Source organism: Odontesthes bonariensis, chromosome 20 (genome assembly GCF_027942865.1).
Source record: "Odontesthes bonariensis isolate fOdoBon6 chromosome 20, fOdoBon6.hap1, whole genome shotgun sequence".
Taxonomy (NCBI): domain Eukaryota; kingdom Metazoa; phylum Chordata; class Actinopteri; order Atheriniformes; family Atherinopsidae; genus Odontesthes; species Odontesthes bonariensis.
In genome coordinates, this window is record NC_134525.1 from 1570738 (window position 1) to 1593855 (window position 23118).

A 23118-nucleotide genomic window follows, 5' to 3' on the forward strand; every position below is an offset into this window, starting at 1 on the left:
CTTAGTGATTGGCTGTGTTCAAAACCGCATACTGCATACTACATACTACATACCGCATACTACATACCGCATACTACATACTGCATACTACATACTACATACTACATACCGCATACTACATACCGCATACTACATACTAGATACTACATACTAAATACTGCATACTACATACCGCATACTACATACTGCATACTAGATACTACATACTACATACTGCATACTACATACTACATACTACATACTAGATACTACATACTACATACCGCATACTAGATACTACATACTGCATACTACATACTAGATACTACATACTAAATACTGCATACTACATACTGCATACTACATACTAGATACTACATACCGCATACTGCATACTTCCATTCTACATACTGATCGATCAGACAGTATGCAGAGCGTTTACCCACAATGCATTTCGCTCCTGCCCGAGCTGAAATCAGCCGGCCTGAAGCTGATTTCTCTTAAGCTCTAAACTCTGTAAACTTTAGCAACATTTGAAACATTTTCAGGTGAGAAAGTAGTCGTTTAGATCCCCAACGTGTTGAAAACCTGACAAAATACCGGCTGTTTACAATTTTGTTCCCACGAATTCGGCGCTACTAAAGCTAGCCGCAGTGAGCAACGCACTTCCGGTTATTTTCACAAAATAAAATACCTGTTGCCTTTAATCATAGGGAAAGCCATTACCATACAATTGGTGCTTTTGTTTTGAAAACAGGAAGTGAACCTACCCTCGTTGTAGCTAGCTTGAAACTGCCGTTTTGACAGGAAATGACGATCGGCGACGTCACATTACGTTGCATCTTGGGTAGTTTGAGTATGAGTAGTAACCTCATGATGCATACCCAACATTTCAGAGAATCTAGTATGCATCCGGGAACTTCTCGCTTACTCAAACTCGCATACTAACTCAAAAAGTTAGTAGGAGAAGTATTTTCGGTTTGGAACACAGCCACAGATACCGAGCTATTTTATCTGCGCCGGTTTGGGAGCTGGGCTGTTTGAGTGGGTTCCCCTTTATTATGGGTTGCCATGTCAAAGGCAGACCAAGGCTGCAGGTCCTGCAGGCTGCTGGGATTCTCCAGCAACCTGTCCAACCTCAGCCCAAGTCATGAGAAAGTCCCAGAGCTGTGGAACCTGCCCTGTTCCTGCACCCAGAGATCACCCATCTGCCCTACAGACCAGTTGCCCCATCACCCCACATCATGAAAGTCCTGGAGAGACTGTTATTGGTTAAACACCTTTCAGGACCTGCGACAGTTAGCTTAGCATCTTGGGGTTGGTCTTGAACAAGCCCGCTCTCATCTGGGCAAAGCAGGCAGCACCGTGAGGATCGTGTTCTTTGATTTTGTCTGAGTGTTTAACATGTTTCAGCCATTAATGCTGAGGGAGAAGCTCCTAGACGTCCAGGATTAATAACAGACCAGTTTGTGTGGTACTGGAGACTCAAGGGTTTAGTGCTTAAAGAGAAGGTGGTCCGCAGCATAGGAAGGACCACCTGGAACAGGCACCTCATCTGGGATGGAACTAAACCTGGTCTGACCTGGTCTTTAGGTTCACTTTACCTGCTGTGGTCCCAGAGGCAGCTCACGTCCTGCAGCAGGTAGCTCCTGCAGGTGTTGATCATCTGGTTGGTGACCTTCAGCAGCAGCGAGGTCATCCTCTCAGAGGTGTTGTAGTACTGGGAGACGGTGTGGATCATCCTGATACTGGTCATTACTCTGGGAAGGTGCTCCCTCACAGCCGGCTGTCAGAGGAACAGAGGGAACAGATTCAAGGCTTCATCCAGGGGAAGGATTCATCTTAATCTCTGCTTTGGATGGGGAGGAGTGGAATAAAATCAGGTGATCGCCCCGTGCCGTGTTAATGGTTGCATGAATGTTCCCAGGTTGGAAAACACAGTAATTCCCTGTAAAACATCAGAGAATTTGGCCTTGACACTCGAGCACCACCAAAGGGTTGACGTCTGGTAAAGGTGGAATCCTGGGATCAAGTTGGGTTCAAAGCTATGATGTCATGTTTTTTTTTTTCTCATTCATTGTTTTGGAAGCTCATATTCATCACAATCAGCTGCCAAACAGGCATCAGAGAAGGGGGAGGAGCTCCACCATCATGGGGAGGAGCTCCACCATCAAGGGGGGGGGGCACCATCAGGGGGAGGAGCCCCACCATCAGGGGGCGGGGCTCCAGCATCAGGGGAGGAGCCCCACCATCAGGGGGAGGGGCTCCAACATCAGGGGGAGGAGCTCCACCATCCATCCATGGATAGGGATGGATGGATGGATGGATGGATAGATGGATGGGTGGAAGGATGGATAGATGGATAAATGGATGGATGAATGGATGGGTGGATGGATGGATGGATAGATGGATGGGTGGAAGGATGGATAGATGGATAAATGGATGGGTGGATGGATGGATGGATGGATGGATGGATGGATGGATGGATGGATGGATGGATGGATGGATAGATGGATGGATAGATAGATGGATGGATGGATGAATGGATGGATGGATGGATGAATGGATAAATGGATGGATGGATGGATGGATGGATGGATGGATGGATGGATGGATGGATGGATGGATAGATGGATGGATGGATAGATAGATGGATGGATGGATGAATGGATGGATGGATGGATGAATGGATGGATAGATGGATGGATGAATGGATAGATGGATGGATAAATGGATAGATGGATGGATAGATGGATGGGTGGATGGATGAATGGATAGATGGATGGATAAATGGATAGATGGATGGATAGATGGATAGAAGAATGGATAAATGGATGGATGGATGGATGGATGGATGGATGGATGGATGGATGGATAGATGGATGGATAGATGGATGGATGGATGGCTAAATGGATAGATGGATGGATGAATGGATGGATGGATGGATAAATGGATAGATGGATGGATAAATTGATAGATGGATGGATAAATGGATAGATGGATGGATGAATGGATAGATGGATGGCTAAATGGATAGATGGATGGATGAATGGATGGATGGATGGATAAATGGATAGATGGATGGATAAATGGATAGATGGATGGATAAATGGATAGATGGATGGATGAATGGATAGATGGATGGATAAATGGATAGATGGATGGATGAATGGATGGATAGATGGATGGATAGATGGGTGGGTGGATGGATGGATGTTCAAAAGTGCCCTTGATCAGATTAATAAAGACTTTTTGGTCCATCGATAGTGTTCTTCCGGCCGGCTTCTGATATCTTTTAACTTATCTGGACTGTTGCTTGTTTTTAAATTCATTTTAATTATTTTATTTGTTTCTCTTTATATTCTTTTATGTATTCTTAATGCTTCTTACACTCCCTGCTGCAATGCTTTTATTTTATAATAATAATAATACATTTTATTTCGAGGCGCCTTTCAGGGGGCTGTCCAGAATAACGCCGAGGCTCTTGACTTGGGGAGCAAAGGGGACAGGAAATCCGTCGATGATGATGGGTGGAACTGGGTTGTGATGTGATTTGGTGAGGATGGATTTGGAGCCGATGAGCAGGGCCTCGGTTTTGTTGCTGTTAAGTTTCAGGAAGTTCCTGCTCATCCAGCTCCGGATGTCTTCAAGGCAGATGATGAGGGAGGGGGGAAGGATGGCGGCGGTGGGTTTGGAGGAGATGTAGACCTGTGTGTCGTCAGCGTAGCAGTGAAAATGGACTCCATGGTGACGGAGGAGTGTGCCCAGGGGGAGCAGGTAGATGATGAACAGAAGTGGACCCAAGACTGACCCCTGGGGGACACCCAGTGAAACACCCGAACACCCAGACTTGTGGTTGCTTAGTTGGACGAATTGTTGGCGGTCAGTGAGGTATGATGTGAACCAGGAGAGTGCAGCACCAGTGATCCCAATGCCAGCCAGGCGGTCCAGGAGCAGAGGGTTTATGAAAAGCACTTTGAATTGTTTTGTACATGAAATGTGCTATATAAATAAATTTGACTTTGACTTTGACCTCCGGCCGGATTCCATTCGGCTCCACCTTCACCTCCTCCACGCTAAAGCTCAGGATGTTTCTGTTCGACTCACTTTTAGACACAGAGGAAGAATTATAATGATGTGCCGTGATTTTCTCACAGCTGTGATCGATTTTAGTTTACAAAAGTGATGATGTGAATAATGTGAGAAAACAAAAAAAAGCCAAAGCTGGATTAAACTATTTAAAGACCCCAAATTAAATAAAATATATTAGATTAAGTCAATAATAATAACACAGTTATAACAGAAACATGCGTTTTCTGCACCCCTGAACTGTGTTTATATGTTTACCATGAAAACATCAAACAGGAAGTTAAGTTTAATAAGTTTTCTCACCGCAGTGCTTCTCCCCAGCGGCCCAAAGAACTTGTCCAGAGTGCTGAGATACTTCACGTTGTCCTTTGCCTCGTTAGCCACGACGGTGATGTCCCCGTCCTGACCATCAATAAATCAATCCGTCAGGAAAGTAACAAAATAAATGCAAACTCAGAGAAACTGAATAATAAGGCAGAAGCTGACCAGCTCTCTCCAGGCTCGTAGCGTCCGAGACTTGGCGAGCTGCAGAACTCCCAGAGTCCTTTTCACTGATGGATGCTTCACTTCCTCCGTCAGACTGACAAAGACACAAAAGGAAAGTCAAGACTTTAAATAATATAAATTAAAATAAATAAATAAATAAATAAATAAATAAATAAATAAATAAATATGAATAACTTTAAATAACATAAATAACTTCAAATAACAAACAAATATATATAACTATAAACAACATAAATAACTATAAATTACATAAATAAAAACAAATAACATAAATAAATAAAAATAAATATGAATAACTATAAATTACTTTAAATAAATATGAATAACTTTAAATAACATAAATAACTATAAATAACTTTAAATAAATAAATAAATAAATAAATAAAATAAAATAATATAAATAACTTTATTTCCCCTGGGTTTCCTGCTCTGCAGAACTCTGGGTTCCCTGCTCTGTAAAACTCTGGGTTCCCTGCTCTGTAGAACTCTGGGTTCCCTGCTCTGTAGAACTCTGGGTTCCCCGCTCTGTAGAACTCTGGGTTCCCTGCTCTGTAGAACTCTGGGTTCCCTGCTCTGTAGAACTCTGGGTTCCGTGCTCTGTAGAACTCTGGGTTCCGTGCTCTGTAGAACTCTGGGTTCCCTGCTCTGTAGAACTCTGGGTTCCCTGCTCTGTAGAACTCTGGGTTCCGTGCTCTGTAGAACTCTGGGTTCCCTGCTCTGTAGAACTCTGGGTTCCCTGCTCTGTAGAACTCTGGGTTCCGTGCTCTGTAGAACTCTGGGTTCCGTCCTCTGTAGAACTCTGGGTTCCCTGCTCTGTAGAACTCTGGGTTCCCTGCTCTGTAGAACTCTGGGTTCCCTGCTCTGTAGAACTCTGGGTTCCCTGCTCTGTAGAACTCTGGGTTCCCTGCTCTGTAGAACTCTGGGTTCCTTCACCTGATCAGTTATTAAAGTGAAATGTTTAAGCTGTTCCACCTGTTGAATGTGACCGTGCGTCCCTTCCAGTACTCCAGCTCAGCCGAGGGCCCGACATCATGGGCCTCCTTCCTCATCTGCTCGTTCTCCGTCAGCACATGCCTGATCTGATTGGTCCACGCTGAGACCACACCCTCCAGGCGCTCCACCAGCTCGCTGTTATTGGCTGAGAGCACAAACAGAGATCAGCTGTTTCAGGATCATTTGGTGGTAATCTGAATCTGAGGGGAGGGGCGGAGCCTGCAGGACGAGGTTCCTACCTGCGGCCGTGTAGTCGGCAGGGCTGCTCAGCTGGCTGACGGCTTCAGGAAGCTCAGCGTTCTGCAGCTGGAACTTCCTCTCCAGATTTCCTCTGGTTGCGCTCAGATTGCTGATGAACTGCTCCACTGAGGACAGAAAGGACCGGACATCCGGACAGGAGGCGCCGTCCTGCACCGAGCCCCAAGCCTGGATGGAGTCACAGGTCCCCAAAGGAAATGACAAGGTCACTCCTACTCCAGCATAGGGCTGTAGCGATACACTAACCTCACGATACAATACGATACACGATATTCAGCCAACGATACAATTCGATACGATTCGATAAGATACGATTTGATTCGATACACGATATTCAGCCAACAATACGATACACGATATTCAGCCAACAATACGATTCGATACGATACGATTCGATACGGTACGATTCACGATATTCAGTCAACGATACGATTCGGTACAATTCACGATATTCAGTCAACGATACGATTCGATACGATACAATATGATTCGATTCGATTCGATACAGTACGATTCACGATATTCAGCCAACGATACGATACACGATATTCAGCCAACGATACGATACACGATATTCAGCCAACAGTACGATTCGATACGATACGATTCGATACGGTACGATTCACGATATTCAGTCAACGATACGATTCGATACGATACGATATGATTCGATTCGATACAGTACGATTCACGATATTCAGCCAACGATACAATTCGATTCGATACGATACACGATATTCAGCCAACAATACTATTCGATTCGATACGATACAATGCGATACAATTCGATACGATACGATACGCAATATTCAGCCAACGATACGATTCGATTCGATTCAATTCGATTCGATTCAATTCAATACACGATATTCAGCAAACGATGCGATTCGATACGATGCGATTCGATACAATTCGATTCGACACGATTCAATTCGATACTATTCAATATCGAATAAAGGACAGGAAGCCAATGGAGGGAGTTAAGAACAGGAGTGATGTGCACACATCTGTTGGTGTTGGTTAAAAGACGTGGTGTTGGTTCTGCACCAGCTGAAGGCGACTGAGAGAAGACTGGGAGACGCCCACATAAAGGCGCATTGCAATAGTCTGACCTTGAACTTATCAGGGCATGGACGGCTTTCTCAAGGTCATGGCGACTTAAAAATATTTTAACTTTGGCCAGGAGACGCAGCTGGAAAAAACTAGTCCTGACGACATTGTTAATTTGTTTGTTCGACCTCAGATCAAAGGTCAAAGGTCACTCCCAGATTTCTGACGGTTGAACTAATGGTAGATAAATGTGTAAATCGTCTGCATAGCGGTGGAACGAAAGGTTGTGCCTGGCTATAACTGACCCAAGAGGGGTCAATTTTATCCATTATGGAAATGTTAAGAGATCAATTATTCATAACTCAGAGTACTTATGTGAAGTTTGTGCACAATTCCAACATAACCGGCAAACCGAGGTGCCTTTAATCATCTTTAATCATCTGCTGCTGAGAACCGACAGCATAGCTTCATCAGGGTGGTGCGATGGGCGCACCTGCTGGGATCTGAGAGCTGGTAACATGATGTCAGCCAGCAGATTCTCCAGAACGTTCAGGATTCTTCCATCACTGCAGTCCAACACGCTGAAGTTCACCTCCTGAAAACATGGACGTGATGATGTCACAGATTACAGGATTACAGCCCACGGAGCCGCACAGAGTCCGACTCTGCTGACACTGACCTGCTGTACGTTAGCGGCGGTTATGGGCCTGCCGGAGCTCCTCAGGAAGAAGAGACATTTCCCAAGTAAAGGCTGGAAACAGCAGGAGGAGATTCACTTTAACTGCTTACACTCGGACCAAACACTGAGCAAAAGACCAGACTGTACAATATAAATAACAGAAATAAATATAAATAACTATAAATAAACAGAAATAACTTTAAATAACAGAAATAACTATAAATAACATAAATAACTACGAATAACAAAAATAACATAAATAACTTAAAATAACATAAATAAATATAAATAACTATAAATAACATAAATAACTTAAAATAACATAAATAAATATAAATAACTAATTAAATATGAATAACTTTAAATAACATAAATAAATATAAATAACTAATTAAATATAAATCACTTTAAATAACATAAATAAATATAAATAACTATAAATAACATAAATAACTTAAAATACCATAAATAAATATAAATAACTTTAAATAACATAAATAAATATAAATAACATAAAATGAAGCGCTGGGAACACGCAGCACCTGAGTAGTGTTTGCCTACCTCAGAGCTTCCTGTGGTGAGAAAGAGTTTCTTTTGAGCCACATCCGAGGTCCCAGCGTCCACCAACGAGGACACATTCTTGGGAGAGAAAATGTGATGAAACAGATAAGGACCAGGAGCAGTGGAAGAAGGCTGAAGGGTGGATGTTTCAGAGAGAGGAAGCAGCTCATCAGTGCAGGCGCAGAACAAACTAAAGAGACTTACCTGCTCCTGGTAGAAGAACATGAGCTTCTTGGATCCGTTTGCAACAAAGAAATCATCGATCAGACTGAACTGGAAGAATCAGACATGAATTATTCAGAGCGGAGCCTGACATGACACCACCTCTGATGACTGACGGAGTAAAACCAGGTTACCTTCTCATCAGAGATGAGGGCATCCTCCACCTGCAGCTGCCCCAGGGTCACAGCATCCGCCAGCCTGCCCATCAGGTACTTATGGCGGGAATCCAGCGCCGCGCGCCTCTTCTCCTTCACGGCTTTCAGCTGCTTGGCCGTCTCCCTCCTCGCCTCGTTGGACAGCAGCACGCTCCTCATGCCGGAAACCTGGACATAAAACGCATAAAAAACTGGACATAAACGCTACACACTGGAGCTTTAATCCCACCGAACATCATGGAGGCGCCGCCGTCCACTCACCGAGGCCGGGGAGGCCACGGAGGTCATGTGACTAACGGACCTCAGGTTCTGCTCTCCGACCCGCCGGTGTCCTCTGCCCGCAACACCTGCAGATCAGATCAAACTTTCACTGAAAGTCAGAGATCACCTCGCTCTGTTTTCACTTTATTATTGTCTTTTACAGGTTCACCGTTGCTTAGCAACCAGGTCAGCGACGCCGTCTCTAACCAACAGAACCAGCAACATAAGAAAGGACGGATGAAACATCATCTGCCGTGTTCAGTCCAACCCGAGAACCTTATTTATCACAGATTACTGTTGGAATAAATATATCTGTTACACTTATTACTGTAAAGATGAAAGTTAAATGTAACGATTTGCCTATTTTTGCATACATTCTGCAAACTGTTGCTCTCCGCAGATCTGGAACAAACTTCCAGACAACCGAGGAGCTGCTGGATCTGAGTGGAGCTGGTTTCATGTTTCCACTGCTTAATGTCTCTGATTCTGTGGAAGTTTCTACCAGAGATGGGGACTCAAGTCGACTCGAGTCGCTGTTTTGATGACTTGTGACTTGACAAAAAATAAAAGACTTGAGACTAGACTCGGACTTGGAAGTTAAAGACTCGGCACTTGACTTGAGACACGATGACTTGAATGACTTGAGTGTTAAGCATCTAGCATAACTTCCAACTTTGTTCGTCATTTGAAGATCCATTCTGAACAGTAAGTGCTCGTCAAATTAGCTAATATTATCACAGATTCTATAATACTACAGATTCGCCACTCACGGTGCATTTCCGGTTTCCAACGAGGCGATTTTGGTTGCAGTTCCACCCTCTTTCCACGTGGGGCGCTCAATTTTGGAGACCAGAATGAATGGAGTCCTATGGAGCTATACGCCCTAGCGTGCCCTTATCTCAAGATATAATTTTTTCTCTAGTAATTCGAATGTTGTGTTCGAAAGAGGATGTTTAGAAAATACCCATGGCTGAGTTTTAGATTTTTAGAGCCACTCATTTGCTTAAAAAAAGGATTTTAAGTGTATATGACGTCATACATAGCTTACGACCGGAGATGCCGCTTTAAGGCAACAATCCTGCTTGTTGTTGGTCCACAGCCTATCTAGTATTATAGAATCTGTGGTTGGTCTCGAAGGCAGCAGCGTTTTCAAGTAAGAGCTGTAGTAAGAGAGAATCTGTGGTAACATCACAGATTCTTAGGCTGTGGTAACAAAAGCGGAAAAAGTCCATCTTAATTCTGTTGTCGCTTGGTATGGAGCCAGCCGTCAAGCGGTGCCTCTGGTCGTAATTCTGGTCGAGCGCTGTCATTAGCACAATGCTAGCGCGTTGTGGACAACAAGAAGCCAACCTGTAAGAAATCAAAGGGATATATGAACTCGTTCAGTAGATTTTTGACTTGAAACCCATGTTGAGCTCTCAGAAACTACATTCAAATCTGAGCGCTCTTGAGGAGACTTAGGTGAAACTGACCATTTGTAGCATCTAGCTCCATTGGGCCCAATTCATTCTGGTCTCCACCGACGCCCCCAGTGGAATTCTGGTGGAACTGCAGCCAAAAAGCCGGTACAATGGGGCTTAATAGTAAGTGGCAAGGCTGTTCTTTATAATGGCTGTGATATTATCCTGTTAGCCTAGTCGGTAGTTAGCTAACGTTAGCTTGATATGATACGGGGTGGACAGGTTGGACACGTTGGCCAATGATGTTTACTGACAGTTACTTATATCTGTGTGTTTTCACTTTATTAAGATCAGATTCTGCAGGTAAAATTGCAATAATAAGGTGACTTGACTTCAAAAATTACTTGAGACTTGCACATGTGTGACTTGGTACCATCTCTGCTTTCTACTAATACTAAGGTAACTATGTTAAATGCTTTCACTTTGCATCTAAAGTCTTCTTGATGGAACACGTCTGTCATTGTGAGAATCTTATTTTGTTGGTCGTAGCATTCAAAGGATGAAAACAGATGCTTTTTTAGTCACTTTTAGGATTGAAGCCATTCTTGGTGCATCGGTCTGGTTGCTTGTACCTCTGCAGAGGTGCAGCTGAGGAGGTCCGGCTTTGGGCCGAGTTTTCTCTGCCTCCCCTTCTTCCTCCTCTGGATCAGCCTGGCGCTCCGGCCCAGGATCGAGGCCGTGTTCTGGGGAAGATTGGGTTTCCTTTCCTCCCGTCTGGGGCTCTGAGTCCAGGTGAGGAGCAGAGCTGTTCCCCCCAGCATCAGAGCCGCCGGCTGGGGGGGCAGCTGGTGCCTGATCCTCCTCCGGCTCCTCAGCTGGAGACTGACGGTTTCTTCCTGCCATCTGAGGGTCAAACTTCAGGCAACAATGAAAAGGTAGAACACGAAAAGTAAAATAAACTTTTATACTTTTATACAGTTTATACTTATCCCTCACAGATGCAACCTGAACCTTTAAGGCTGAAGCCGGACCTAAAGAACACTACGTACTTCTGCTCCATAAAAGCATTCAGTCTGATATTTAAGTCTTTTATTGTTGAAAAACTGCAGTTTAAACTCTTCAGGCTTTAACAATATTTACATAAAACCAAATCTGGGAACAATTTCTCTAATGAAAACACAAATCTTTCTAAAATGGTCAAATGTACATGAATTATTTTTAAAAAAATGAAGTTTTTTCTAAGTTTGCTTACGTTTTAAGCAAAAAACTAAATAAACTCTTTTATCACCTTGTCACAAATATAGAAGAATCTATTATATCTTGTACTTATTTACACGTTTAGAATACAACCTCCCATCCAAAAACCCAGGAAAACAGACTGTTTAAAAGTTGATTATTATTGTTATTATTATTATTAAAGTTATTTCATTCAGTTATTTAGTATATCAGTAAAACACACTGAAGGTCGAATCCTCAACCAGGTAAATGTTCAGTTTATTCAGATAGAAACTCACCTGGAAACAAGCTGCTGTGGTTAGATGAGACCGACCGCTCTGCACTGAAATCAGGACGCAATGCTGGCTGTGTGGAGTTTTACTGTTGCCATGGTGACCCTCTCTCTGCACGGCGTTCGTTTTAGTGACTTGGAAACTAAATCCACAACAAAGCTGCCACCTTCTGAACTCATTTACAGAACTCACTTATTGTCTGATGGGCGAGTGAAACCAGAGAACCAGATTACATGTGATCCAGTTTACATATGTGATCCAGTGAACCAGTTTACATGTGATCCAGTGAACCAGTTTACATGTGATTCAGTTTACATGTGATTCAGTGAACCAGTTTACATGTGATCCAGTGAACCAGTTTACATGTGATTCAGTTTACATGTGATCCAGTTTACATGTGATTCAGTGAACCAGTTCACATTTGATCCAGTGAACCAGTTTACGTGAACCAGTAAACCAGTTCACATGTGAACCAGTTTACATGTGATTCAGTGAACCAGTTTACATGTGATTCAGTGATCCAGTTTACATTTGATCCAGTGAACCAGTTTACGTGAACCAGTAAACCAGTTCACATGTGAACCAGTTTACATGTGATTCAGTTTACATGTGATCCAGTTTACATGTGATCCAGTTTACATGTGAACCAGTTTACATGTGATCCAGTTTACATGCGATTCAGTGAACCAGTTCACATTTGATCCAGTGAACCAGTTTACGTGAACCAGTAAACCAGTTCACATGTGATCCAGTTTACATGTGATTCGGTGAACCAGTTTACATGTGATCCAGTTTACATGTGATTCAGTGAACCAGTTTACATGTGATTCAGTGAACCAGTTTTCATGTGATTCAGTGAACCAGTTTACATGTGATCCAGTGAACCAGTTTACATGTGAACCAGTGAACCAGTTTACATGTGATCCAGTTTACATGTGATTCAGTGAACCAGTTTACATGTGATCCAGTGAACCAGTTTACATGTGATCCAGTTTACATGTGATTCAGTGAACCAGTTTACATGTGATCCAGTGAACCAGTTTACATGTGATCCAGTGAACCAGTTTACATGTGATCCAGTGAACCAGTTTACATGTGATTCAGTGAACCAGTTTACATGTGATCCAGTGAACCAGTTTACATGTGATTCAGTGAACCAGTTTACATGTGATTCAGTGAACCAGTTTACATGTGATCCAGTGAACCAGTTTACATGTGATTCAGTGAACCAGTTTACATGTGATTCAGTGAACCAGTTTACATGTGATTCAGTGAACCAGTTTACATGTGATCCAGAGAACCAGTTTACATGTGATCCAGTGAACCAGTTTACATGTGATCCAGAGAACCAGTTTACATGTGATCCAGTGAACCAGTTTACATGTGATCCAGAGAACCAGTTTACATGTGATCCAGTGAACCAGTTTACATGTGATCCAGAGAACCAGTTTACATGTGATCCAGTGAACCAGTTTACATGTGATCCAGAGAACCAGTTTACATGTGAACCAGTTTACATGTGATTCAGTGAACCAGTTTACATGTGATCCAGTTTACATGTGATTCAGTGAACCAGCTTACATGTGAACCAGTTTACATGTGATCCAGTTTACATGTGATTCAGTGAACCAGCTTACATGTGAACCAGTTTGCATGTGATCCAGTGAACCAGCTTACATGTGAACCAGTTTGCATGTGATCCAGTGAACCAGCTTACATGTGAACCAGTTTGCATGTGATCCAGTGAACCAGTTTACATGTGAACCAGTTTACATGTGATCCAGTGAACCAGTTTAAATGTAATTCAGTGAACCAGTTTACATGTGAACCAGTTTGCATGTGATTCAGTGAACCAGTTTACATGTGAACCAGTTTACATGTAATTCAGTTCACATGTTCACAGTCAGTTTTGTTTCAGGCAGAAAGACGATTGTTGAAGTTTGGTTTAAAATAAATCTGGTTTCAGCAGCTGAAAAGTGACAGAAAGCAGCAGAAAAACGGTTTCTTCTCCACAAAGTTTCTCACTTTAACTCTTCGGGTGAAAAACACGGTTATTTTCTGCAGAACATGGAACACTCATCAGTTTCTGATCATAAACAGAGTTTATTTTATTTTCAGCACATTACACTTTATTACGCTGAGAAGAACTCACATCATTAATAATGCTGTCGACTCCCCCGGCTTCAGCCCACTGCGTTCATTCTTCTTCTCTGACTGAAATAACCGTACGTCTCCCTGCCTCCACCCTCCCACACACCAGATGTGTTTATGTATCATTGTGGGGACACAAAACCTGTCAACACACCAACTTATACAGATTTCCTCCGAGTGTGGAGACCGGACTGAGGTTAGGACTCGGTTTCAGGACCGAACTCGTGTCGGTGGAGGATCCTCACAGGGATTTGCATGTTTTCTATGGAAGTCTTTCTGTGCCATCAGAGTTTGAATATGAATTACTAATATTGAATTTTTACAGCATCAAAATCAGACTTTGAAATTTGAAAAACAAAGTGGAAAAAAAATTCAACTTCAAAAAATTAAGTGGAAAAAAAATTCAACTTCAAAAAATTAAGTGGAAAAAAAATTCAGCGGAAAAAAAATTCAACTTTAAAAAATTAAGTGGAAAAAAAATTCAACTTCAAAAAATTAAGTGGAAAAAAAAATTCAACTTCAAAAAATTAAGTAGAAAAAAAATTCAGCGGAAAAAAAATTCAACTTCAAAAAATTAAGTAGAAAAAAAATGCAACTTCAAAAAATTCAGAGGGAAAAAAATTCAAATTACACGGATGTTGAGTCGGGATGTTGAGTCGGGTTTTTTTTAAAGTTGAATTTTTTTCCATTTTATTTTTTGAAGTTGAATTTTTTTTCCACTGAATTTTTTTTTAAAGTTGATTTTTAAAATTTCCATTGAATTTTTTGAAAACTGATTATTTTGAAGTTGAATTTTTTTCCATTTAATTTTTTTAAGTTGATTTTTTTCCACTGTTGGTTTTTCAAATTCAAAGTGTGATTTTGATGCTGTAAAAATTCAATATTAGTAATTCATATTCAAACTCTGATGGCACAGAAAAACTTCCACAGTTTTCATCCAGAAATCTAAACACGCTGAACACATCTGGAATAAGTGCAGCCGAACACGAGCTCCTGTTTTCCTCTTGTTACCGTGGTGATGCTGAACTGATCCAAACTACATCAGCTGCATTTCCCACGAGCCTGGACAGCCTAAAACTTAATGTTATTAATCTGCTAAAACCAAATGATAGATGCAGCAGACGGTTAAATTCATCCCACTTCCTGTTCAGACTGCGTTCAGGAGTTGTGTCCCGAATAAATGCAAACAGCTGGTGAAGAGATGACGTCATGATGATGTCATTTACACGCCGCCGCTTTACCTGCTGGGCCATCGTTTCCTCTGAGTTTAACACTTTTAATTCTTTCATCTCAACAGTCCGAATGTCTCTTCTTGGCGTCTTCACACCAGCAGAGTCAGAGCCTTCCTCGGGTCCACGGCGAGGAGCGCCGCCCACGGCGAGGAGCGCCGCCCACGGCTTGGTCTCTTTAAAATGCAGAACTCTCCCCCGGACAGGCAGGAAACCTTCCCCCCTTTCCTCAGAAAAGTGACCACAGCTCGGACAGCTTAGGCCACAGCGGGGATGAAATACTGCAGCGACACGTCTTCATGCAGCAGAATCAGGTGCACCACGCTCTGATGGACGATATCTGAGCAGACGGGAGGACAGAAACGTCTTTAAAGTGGATAAAAGGAACATATGCGGGGCACAGAGATATTAAAAACTGTTAAATGTTAAATGTGTCTGAATGAGAGCCGACTCACTGCACATGGCCTTGCTGGGGTTGACCTGCTGCCCCACCAGGAACTGCTGCAGCTTCCTGATGTCCACCCGGGCCTCCACCATGAGCTCTGGGTCCCTGCCCTGAGACGGGCCTCTGTCCTGGGAGGCGTCATCGCCTGCGGGGGGGGAAGAAGAAGAAGAGTCATGGATAAAAAACCTGACCATCCTGGGCCTTTCTGAGCTCCTCCATCAGCTCAAAAAGAGCTTTTTAAAGATAAATACGCTCATCACAGAGTGAAAGAGAGCACAAATAATGCTAAAAATATTTCTACAAACTCCCTGGTTCAAAGGGGCGACGCCCCAGAACGCAAAGTCTGATTCACCACGTGCTTCAGCGTCTACAGGCAGGTTTAGAGTGACTTTCAACCCAGTTATCTCGGGGTCTGAATCCGATCCGGTCCCATTCTTAGTCAGATTAAGGTGTCTACATGCACTTAATAACTCAGTCTGATTGTAATTTAGCCAATAATCCGATCCGGTCCCATTCTTAGTCAGATTAAGGTGTCTACATGCACTTAATAACTCAGTCTGATTGTAATTTAGCCAATAATCCGATCCGATCCAGTTCTTAGTCAGATTAAGGTGTCTACATGCACTTAATAACTCAATCTGATTATAATTTAGCCAATAATCCGATCCTTTCAGTGCCATGTGACCCCGCTGAGTGAGCCAAAGCTCACAGACCGGTGCAGCTGCTGACAGAAACAGTTTTTACCCCACGGTGGGTTCCCCAGGTCTTTGAAGTGGGTGGTGACAGAAACCAGATCCGTCTCAATCTTCAGGTTCATCTCTCCGTTCCGGTTGGCCTCGATCACCTGAAAAAAACAAACACCGCTTTACACTTTAACTGGGAGTCTGAGAGCTTCCAGGATAACTCCAGCTTAAAGCGAGCGCATCATCCTGATGGTTTAATCAGTCACAGAACAGCAACCGTTCACCAAACGACTCAGCAGGAGAGATCTGGTAACCTGCTGAAATCAGGTCTGAAGCTGCAGCCGAGAGCAGCAATCCCACAGAGGTGATTAAACAGAGAAACCACTCTGAAGGTTTAAATCAATCCTTTTCAGACAGAAAGACGAACAGATGGAGGGACGGAACTGATCTTTATTTCACCTTTAGACTTGATGAAGATTTTAAACATTAAAGGAGAGAAAATCACTATAGGAGCTATTTGTAAAGTTGTTTTTTGGTTCTAGTTGTAAATTTAATTGGTTAATTATGAGTAACTTTATTTAGATTAGATTTTTTTGCTAATATTCTTTGTCATTTATTAGTTTGGAATATTTTTGGTAATTGGGTCACACTGGGCACCTGGAGTCCCAGCATGCACCTGGGTGGGCCGATGTTTTTTTTAACCAGGGAAAAGGAGAGAGCTGCAGGTTTTCTTTGTTCTTTTGTTTGTTTTATTGTTTGGAAATAAATCATCAGAAAACGCAAGAATTCATTTTGGACATTCATCTTCTTTTGCCTGCGTTAAACCACATCCCCCATGATGCATCAGTGGCCTGGTTTAAGTTTGATTTGTTTTTTTATGGACAACTGGCCACTACAACCGCCATCTTTCAACCAGAAGGTTGCAGGTTTAATCCCCAACTTTGGACTAAAGTTACAGGACAGGAACTAAACATTTCATTTAGTGAATAATGTCAACATTTATCAGCTGATTACCGTTTAGTTTTCCAACAGGAAACATAGTTAGAGGTTTGACACATGGTTAACCTCCACTGACACAAACCCAGCTGCGTTCAACCAGCTGTCCAACGCTGCCACCTGGGGGCAGTTTGAGGCAACAGCAGGTAAAACCTACTGTTCACTGTGAAGGTGAGAAGAGGCTGAAACACCTCCAGAGAAACAAGCTGCTTCAGAACTCAGTCCATGTGATGGGATGTTCAGAGTCAGGGGAAGTGAGCCTACCAGGAAGTTGGAGAGGTTCTTCATCCTGTCCACCACGTTCTTTATGGTCTTCATGGGAGGCAGGTAGATGCTGACCTGCAGACACACACCAAGCCTCAGCTGAAGGGAGAGTTCCACCAGCATCCCTTCACTTAGGAGGGTCAGAGGTCAGAATAATTACAGACTCACGTCAAAGTCGGGCATGTTTGGTTCTTTGAACTCGTGCCAGAGTCTGCGGGGGATGACGTCAACCGGGACGTCGTGAGTGACCACCCGACTGATGCTGGACAGGGTGGGCTGCAGGGGGCAGAGGGAGGTTAGGTTCCTCACAGAAAGCTCCTTTACTGAGACACTCAGAGAGGTTAAAGGGACAGTTTGTCTCTTTAAAGGGAGAGTTCGCCTCTTCTGACATGAAGCTGTGTAACATCCCATATCAGCAGCATCATTTCTGAACATCTTCTTACCCCCTGCTGCGTCCTGTGAGCAGAGTTCCAGCCTCGTTTTGGTGCTGATGAAGGTAGTCCGGCTAGTTGGCTGGGGTTTAAAAAATAAAGCGTTTTGCTTCTCAGAACAATATGCGTTCAACAGAGTAATGCATTTGCATCACAAAATGGTTCTCCAGGAAAAAGTCAGACCTCACAATCTCTTGGCCCTATTTTCTCTCCCTTCGTATCGCTGCCTGCTGCCGACAGCCGCCTGCCGACAGCCGCGCCTGTTACGCTGTTTAATGTTTGGAAGCACAGCACATAATCTGTGATGTGTTCAGAGAATATAAAGCCAGCAGAGCTCTGAGATCCAAGGACTCAGGTCAGCTGGTCCAGTCCAGAGTCCAGACTAAACATGAAGAAGCAGCATTTAGCTGTTATGCTGCAAACAAGTGGAACAAACTGCCAGTGGAGATTAAACTTTCACCAAATGGAGACATTTTTAAATCCAGGTTAAAGACATTTCTGTTCTCATGTGTCTATGCATGAAATCTGCACGATATCTTTGAACTTATCTGGACTGTTGCTTGTTTTTAAATTTGTTTAAATTATTTTATTTGTTTCTCTTTATATTATTTTATGTATTTTAATTCTTCCACTCCCTGCTGCAATGCTTTTATTTTATGTAAAGCACTTTGAACTGTTTGTACATGAAATGTGCTACAATAAAGTTGATTTAGATTTTTGATTTGAACCATATTGTGATGCAAATGTATTACTCTGTTGAACGCATATTGTTGTGAGAAGCAAAAGGCTTTATTTTTTAAACCCCAGCCAACTAGCCGGACTACCTTCATCAACACCAAAACGAGGCTGGAACTCTGCTCACAGGACGCAGCAGGGGGTAAGAAGATGTTCAGAAATGATGCTGCTGATATGGGATGTTACACAGCTTCATGTCAGAAGAGGCGAACTGTCCCTTTAAGATCTGCAGCTTAAAAAGAATCTTACGCTCGCTGTAGAGCAGAGCGGAGCTGTGTCTATCGGACAGACTCCGGCTGCCTGAAACTGTGAATGAACCTCCTCACCAGCTCAGCTGCCACGGTGAGGCACGGGCAGTGCTTCCTGGTCAGCTTGACTTTCACAGACTTGGCGCTCTGGACCGTCTTCAGGGCTCTGGACAGGTTCTCTGGGCTCACTTCCAGACAAATCTCGTTGTCCTCGGGGGAAACGCCCTCCATCTGGAACTCATCGAAGAAGTTGGCCTGCAGCGAGGAGGCAGAGAGGCAGAGAGGCTCAGCACCTGTTCACAGCTCAAACACTGGAGAAAATGCCCCTCCAAAAATAAGTAAGAAAACAGCAAATACGAGAGGTTTTTGCTTGAAATAATCAAAGAAATCTGCCAATGGAACTAGTGAAAATCGGCTTATCAAGATTTCTTGAAATAAAATTTGATATTTGGGACTTTTGAGATAAAAGTGATCTTGAAATTAGCTTAAAAACCTCTTCAAATGTAAAAAAAAAAGCTTGTTTTTTTCATTTAACAAGATATTCCAGATGTATTGTATTAAAACAAGTCCCTATATCTGGCTGAAATGGTGCTTGTTAGGCAGTTGTGTCTGATATTAAGTGTAATGAGATATTTGGACTAGAAATGAGACAAATATACTTGGTAAGACTTTGATTTTTTCCAGTGAAGGTTCTCTGGTGCAGCCGATTCAAAGCGTATAAACGGGCCCTGATGGGCAGTAAAACAGATTATTTTCTTCTTTCCAGACATGATTCGTCTGTCCTTTCACCTCAGAGAGAGTCTTAAATGTTTCTATAGTATTCTGGTTCTGAACACGGGCCACTTTGGGAGCGCAGCCTCCTCTCTGCAGCCTCCCCACTGATCCGTCTGCATCCTCTGCTCACCTGTGAGAGCTCACACCACATGCTGACCCCTCCGTTGGCCAATTTACCCGACAGAACGAAGAACAGGTTGTCTGGAGTCAGCCGCAGGACGCACACCTTCGTCAGCCTGGAGATGGTGGTGACCACACCTGGGGGGGCGCAGGGGAAGAGAGTTAGGCTCTGCCAACACAGGCCGCCTCAGGAAAAACACACGTCTGCTTTAACCTCGTGGAAATAAAACAGAAAATCTCACAGGCTGCTGTCTGAGTCTCTAAAAAAACGTTTAAAACATCTGTTGTCCATAACTCCAGGGACCCAGGATGACATGTGTCCCAAAGATTTAGTCAAAAAGTTTAAAAAAAGAAAATACAAACTCAAACACCAAAATCAAGTTGTTTATAAAGTTTAGTTGGATATAAATACATTTTAATGGTAAAGAATCGACTTTACCTTAAAATATTGCCAAAAAAAATATTAAAATGAAAACAATCAACTTCACATTTAGCTAACCAATTTACGATTTATGTTTCTTATTTCGTGTGTCTAAAATAGCACAAAAAAGTCAGAATTGCATTCCATTTATCGGTTTTTCATCTTGTTTTTGTTTCTGAACACCGGAAGTGTTCCGGCTGTAGCTACTGGACGAAGCTAACATGCTAGCAGCGGTTTGTTAGCGGTTCGCAGCGGATGTTAAGCATCGGTTTGTTAGCGGTTAGCAGCGGATGTTAGCATCTGTTTGTTAGCGGTTAGCAGCGGATGCTAGCATCGGTTTGTTAGCGGTTAGCAGCGGATGTTAGCATCGGTTTGTTAGCGGTTAGCAGCGGATGTTAGCATCAGTTTGTTAGCGGTTCGCAGCGGATGTTAGCATCGGTTTGTTAGCAATTAGCAGCGGATGTTAGCATCGGTTTGTTAGCGGTTAGCAGCGGATGTTAGCATCAGTTTGTTAGCGGTTAGCAGCGGATGTTAGCATCGGTTTGTTAGCGGTTAGCAGCGGATGTTAGCATCTGTTTGTTAGTGGTTAGCAGCGGATGCTAGCAGGACTCACGGGTGAAGTGGTTCAAACAGGCGATGTCTATGATTTTCCCTCGAAACTTCATGTTGAATCCGACGGAAAACTGAAGTTTCTGTGACGGTCAGATCCTCTGTTCCAGCTTCAGGCGGGAGAGTTTCCGAGCGCTCAGCTTTGTTTGGTCCGTTCGCCTTTAAGGTCCGACCGCAACAGCAGCCTGAGACAAACTGATAAGGGTTCCTATCAACATACACAGATGGAAAATTCAGTGTACAAGTCTGCTTAATACGTGAAACGCGTTGGGTCCGAGTACTTTGAAATGTTACCAGTTACTTCATGCAAATTAAAAAAGGTTCTTTCTGTATTTAGCCAGAAATAAAAATGCAGTCCAACCTGAATACTTTGTTCGTGAAAGAGTTTATTTTAGGTCTGGGTATCATCGGATAAACCCAGGCCAATTCAAAATACTGCTGTTGGTTAATTAAAGCTTTAAATGGTTTGATCTCAGATATTTTGGGATGTTTTTAAAGCTCCAGGACATCTCAGGTCCTCGGGAACAGGTTTGCTTTGGTTTCCAGAGTTGGAACCAAACACGGAGAAGCTGCTTTCAGCTTTTATGGAGCAAACAAACTTCCTGATGACTGCAGATCTGAGTCAACTTTCCTTTTGAATCAAGTCTGAAGACTTTCCGGACCACCACCAGTATGTTAATAAATAATGTACCTTGTGCTGATACGTTCTTTCTGTCTTTTTATTAAACAGAGCTAATGCCAGCCAGCTGGAAACATAACTTTGTACGCTCGTTTCTTTCTGCGGTTTTACACATAAAGCCTTGATTATTTTGGGCCTCTCAAGTGTTTTCCCGTTAATCTCTGAGCTCATTTACGCTGAAACAAAAGAATACCAGCTGGATTCCTCTGTAAGCTCTTTAAATATCTTGACCAGAGTCCATTTAAAGGATTCTTACGTCAGAGGCAGAGCTGAACGCAGCCACAAGGGATTCATACTTCTGTGGGAGTTTTCTCTTTATATTTTAAATGTATACTTTAATCCCATAAAATTTTAACATAGAAAATAAAATCATTGTTGAGTTGCTATTTAATATTTATATTCATGGAAAGGTTTGAAAAGTACGACTGAGCATGCTATTAATGAAATAAGAGCATATTAGTGACATACTGTGTTAACATTAGTGTTAACATTAATTAATGTTCTTATGAAACAAAGTAACTAATAAAAAAATGAGTTCATATGCAGCCAGTTTCCTTTAAACTGTTCCACTTTAACACACAAAAGTGCAATAAATACACTTCGATTTCTGCTTTTCTTCTATTTATTTACTATTGAAATAAAGTGAGCTCCAAACTAGTTTATTTCATAATATAAACTCCAAGTTAAACTAGTCTTTATCACACTTCAGGTTCACTGAGGATCAGTCAGCAACTCATTTTCACCAGCTGTGTGCATGTCATTTATTTTGGGATCGCACCTACTCTCATATCTTTTGGATTGACCTAAAAAAAATTTATAAACAACAAAATTGATTCCTATTACAAACTGAACATCCAGCATGTTTTATTTGGTCTGACACAAAATGAGGAAAGAAATCCATAAAAATTATATATTATCAACCTTCTTTTAATATTTGCTAAATTTCATATTCATTGTACTAAATTTCCACACCAGCATCCAAACCTTATTGTATTTAAAACACTCTTTTCATCCTATTTAGGATCTTTGGAAAATTATATAAATTCTAAAGCCAGCAAAACAAGAAGATTATGTGAAGAATATAATTTAAATTAAATCATATAACTCGAGCTCTTTTATTTTACTTATTTTATTTTATTTATTTATTTTTTCTTTCACTTATTTTGTTTATGGATCTCTAATTTAAAATGATGAATTATATTCTATTTTTGTAACTACTTTTGTCCTATTGTGATGTAATATTTTCCTGTGTATATGTTATGTTCAATATGCAATAAAAAAAAAAGGCAGCAGGCAGTGATACGAAGGGAGAGAAAATAGGGCCAAGAGATTGTGAGGTCTGACTTTTTCCTGGAGAACCATTTTGTGATGTAAATGTATTACTCTGTTGAACGCATATTGTTCTGAGAAGCAAAACGCTTTATTTTTTAAACCCCAGCCAACTAGCCGGACTACCTTCATCAACACCAAAACGAGGCTGGAACTCTGCTCACAGGACGCAGCAGGGGGTAAGAAGATGTTCATAAATGATGTTGCTGATATGGGATGTTACACAGCTTCATGTCAAAAGAGGCGAACTGTCCCTTTAACCTCTTGTATCCACTGAACTTCTAAAAGTACCGGAAGCATTTCTCCAGTATCAATACTCTATCACTTACCCTTTTCCCCAC

General features: G+C 42.2%; 3 protein-coding genes across 3 annotated transcripts in view; 1 reads left to right on the forward strand and 2 right to left on the reverse strand.

The window, feature by feature from the left end:
- Nucleotides 1-8831, reverse strand: part of dnah5l (dynein, axonemal, heavy chain 5 like) — an 89586-nt gene extending 80755 nt beyond the window's left edge. The window contains exons 1-11 of the mRNA XM_075452492.1: nucleotides 8756-8831; nucleotides 8474-8662; nucleotides 8322-8390; nucleotides 8118-8195; nucleotides 7557-7628; nucleotides 7371-7472; nucleotides 5809-5995; nucleotides 5549-5714; nucleotides 4556-4649; nucleotides 4373-4471; nucleotides 1584-1765 (exon numbers count right to left, since the gene is read on the reverse strand). Of these exons, the coding sequence (XP_075308607.1) occupies nucleotides 1584-1765; nucleotides 4373-4471; nucleotides 4556-4649; nucleotides 5549-5714; nucleotides 5809-5995; nucleotides 7371-7472; nucleotides 7557-7628; nucleotides 8118-8195; nucleotides 8322-8390; nucleotides 8474-8662; nucleotides 8756-8782 (1265 nt within the window). The 5' untranslated portion in view covers nucleotides 8783-8831. The remainder of the gene's footprint in view (nucleotides 1-1583; nucleotides 1766-4372; nucleotides 4472-4555; nucleotides 4650-5548; nucleotides 5715-5808; nucleotides 5996-7370; nucleotides 7473-7556; nucleotides 7629-8117; nucleotides 8196-8321; nucleotides 8391-8473; nucleotides 8663-8755) is intronic.
- A 2898-nt stretch (nucleotides 8832-11729) lies between these two features.
- LOC142370446 (uncharacterized) lies at nucleotides 11730-13266 on the forward strand. Its single transcript, XM_075453027.1, is given in 9 exon segments — nucleotides 11730-11783; nucleotides 11884-11972; nucleotides 11974-12060; nucleotides 12140-12382; nucleotides 12416-12457; nucleotides 12459-12593; nucleotides 12595-12654; nucleotides 12656-13177; nucleotides 13179-13266. Coding segments are annotated over 9 exon segments (1320 nt in total).
- A 1389-nt stretch (nucleotides 13267-14655) lies between these two features.
- On the reverse strand, nucleotides 14656-20953 carry hus1 (HUS1 checkpoint clamp component). Its single transcript, XM_075452275.1, has 8 exons — nucleotides 20774-20953; nucleotides 19750-19877; nucleotides 18924-19100; nucleotides 17600-17707; nucleotides 17432-17506; nucleotides 16233-16332; nucleotides 15499-15633; nucleotides 14656-15383 (listed from the first exon to the last, which is right to left on the reverse strand). The coding sequence occupies exons 1-8, from the start codon at nucleotides 20823-20825 to the stop codon at nucleotides 15301-15303; spliced, it is 858 nt and encodes a 285-aa protein (XP_075308390.1). The 5' UTR covers nucleotides 20826-20953; the 3' UTR covers nucleotides 14656-15300.
- Nucleotides 20954-23118: the final 2165 nt, after the last annotated feature.

Coding starts and splice junctions, on each gene's coding strand:
- hus1 (XM_075452275.1), bottom strand. CDS start 20,825: ATGAAGTTTCGAGGGAAAATCATAGACATCGCCTGTTTGAACCACTTC. Junction 17,708..18,923: donor TCACCGTGGCAGCTGAGCTG/GTGAGGAGGTTC, acceptor TGCCCCCTGCAG/CCCACCCTGTCCAGCATCAG. Junction 17,507..17,599: donor CAAACATGCCCGACTTTGAC/GTGAGTCTGTAA, acceptor GTGTGTCTGCAG/GTCAGCATCTACCTGCCTCC.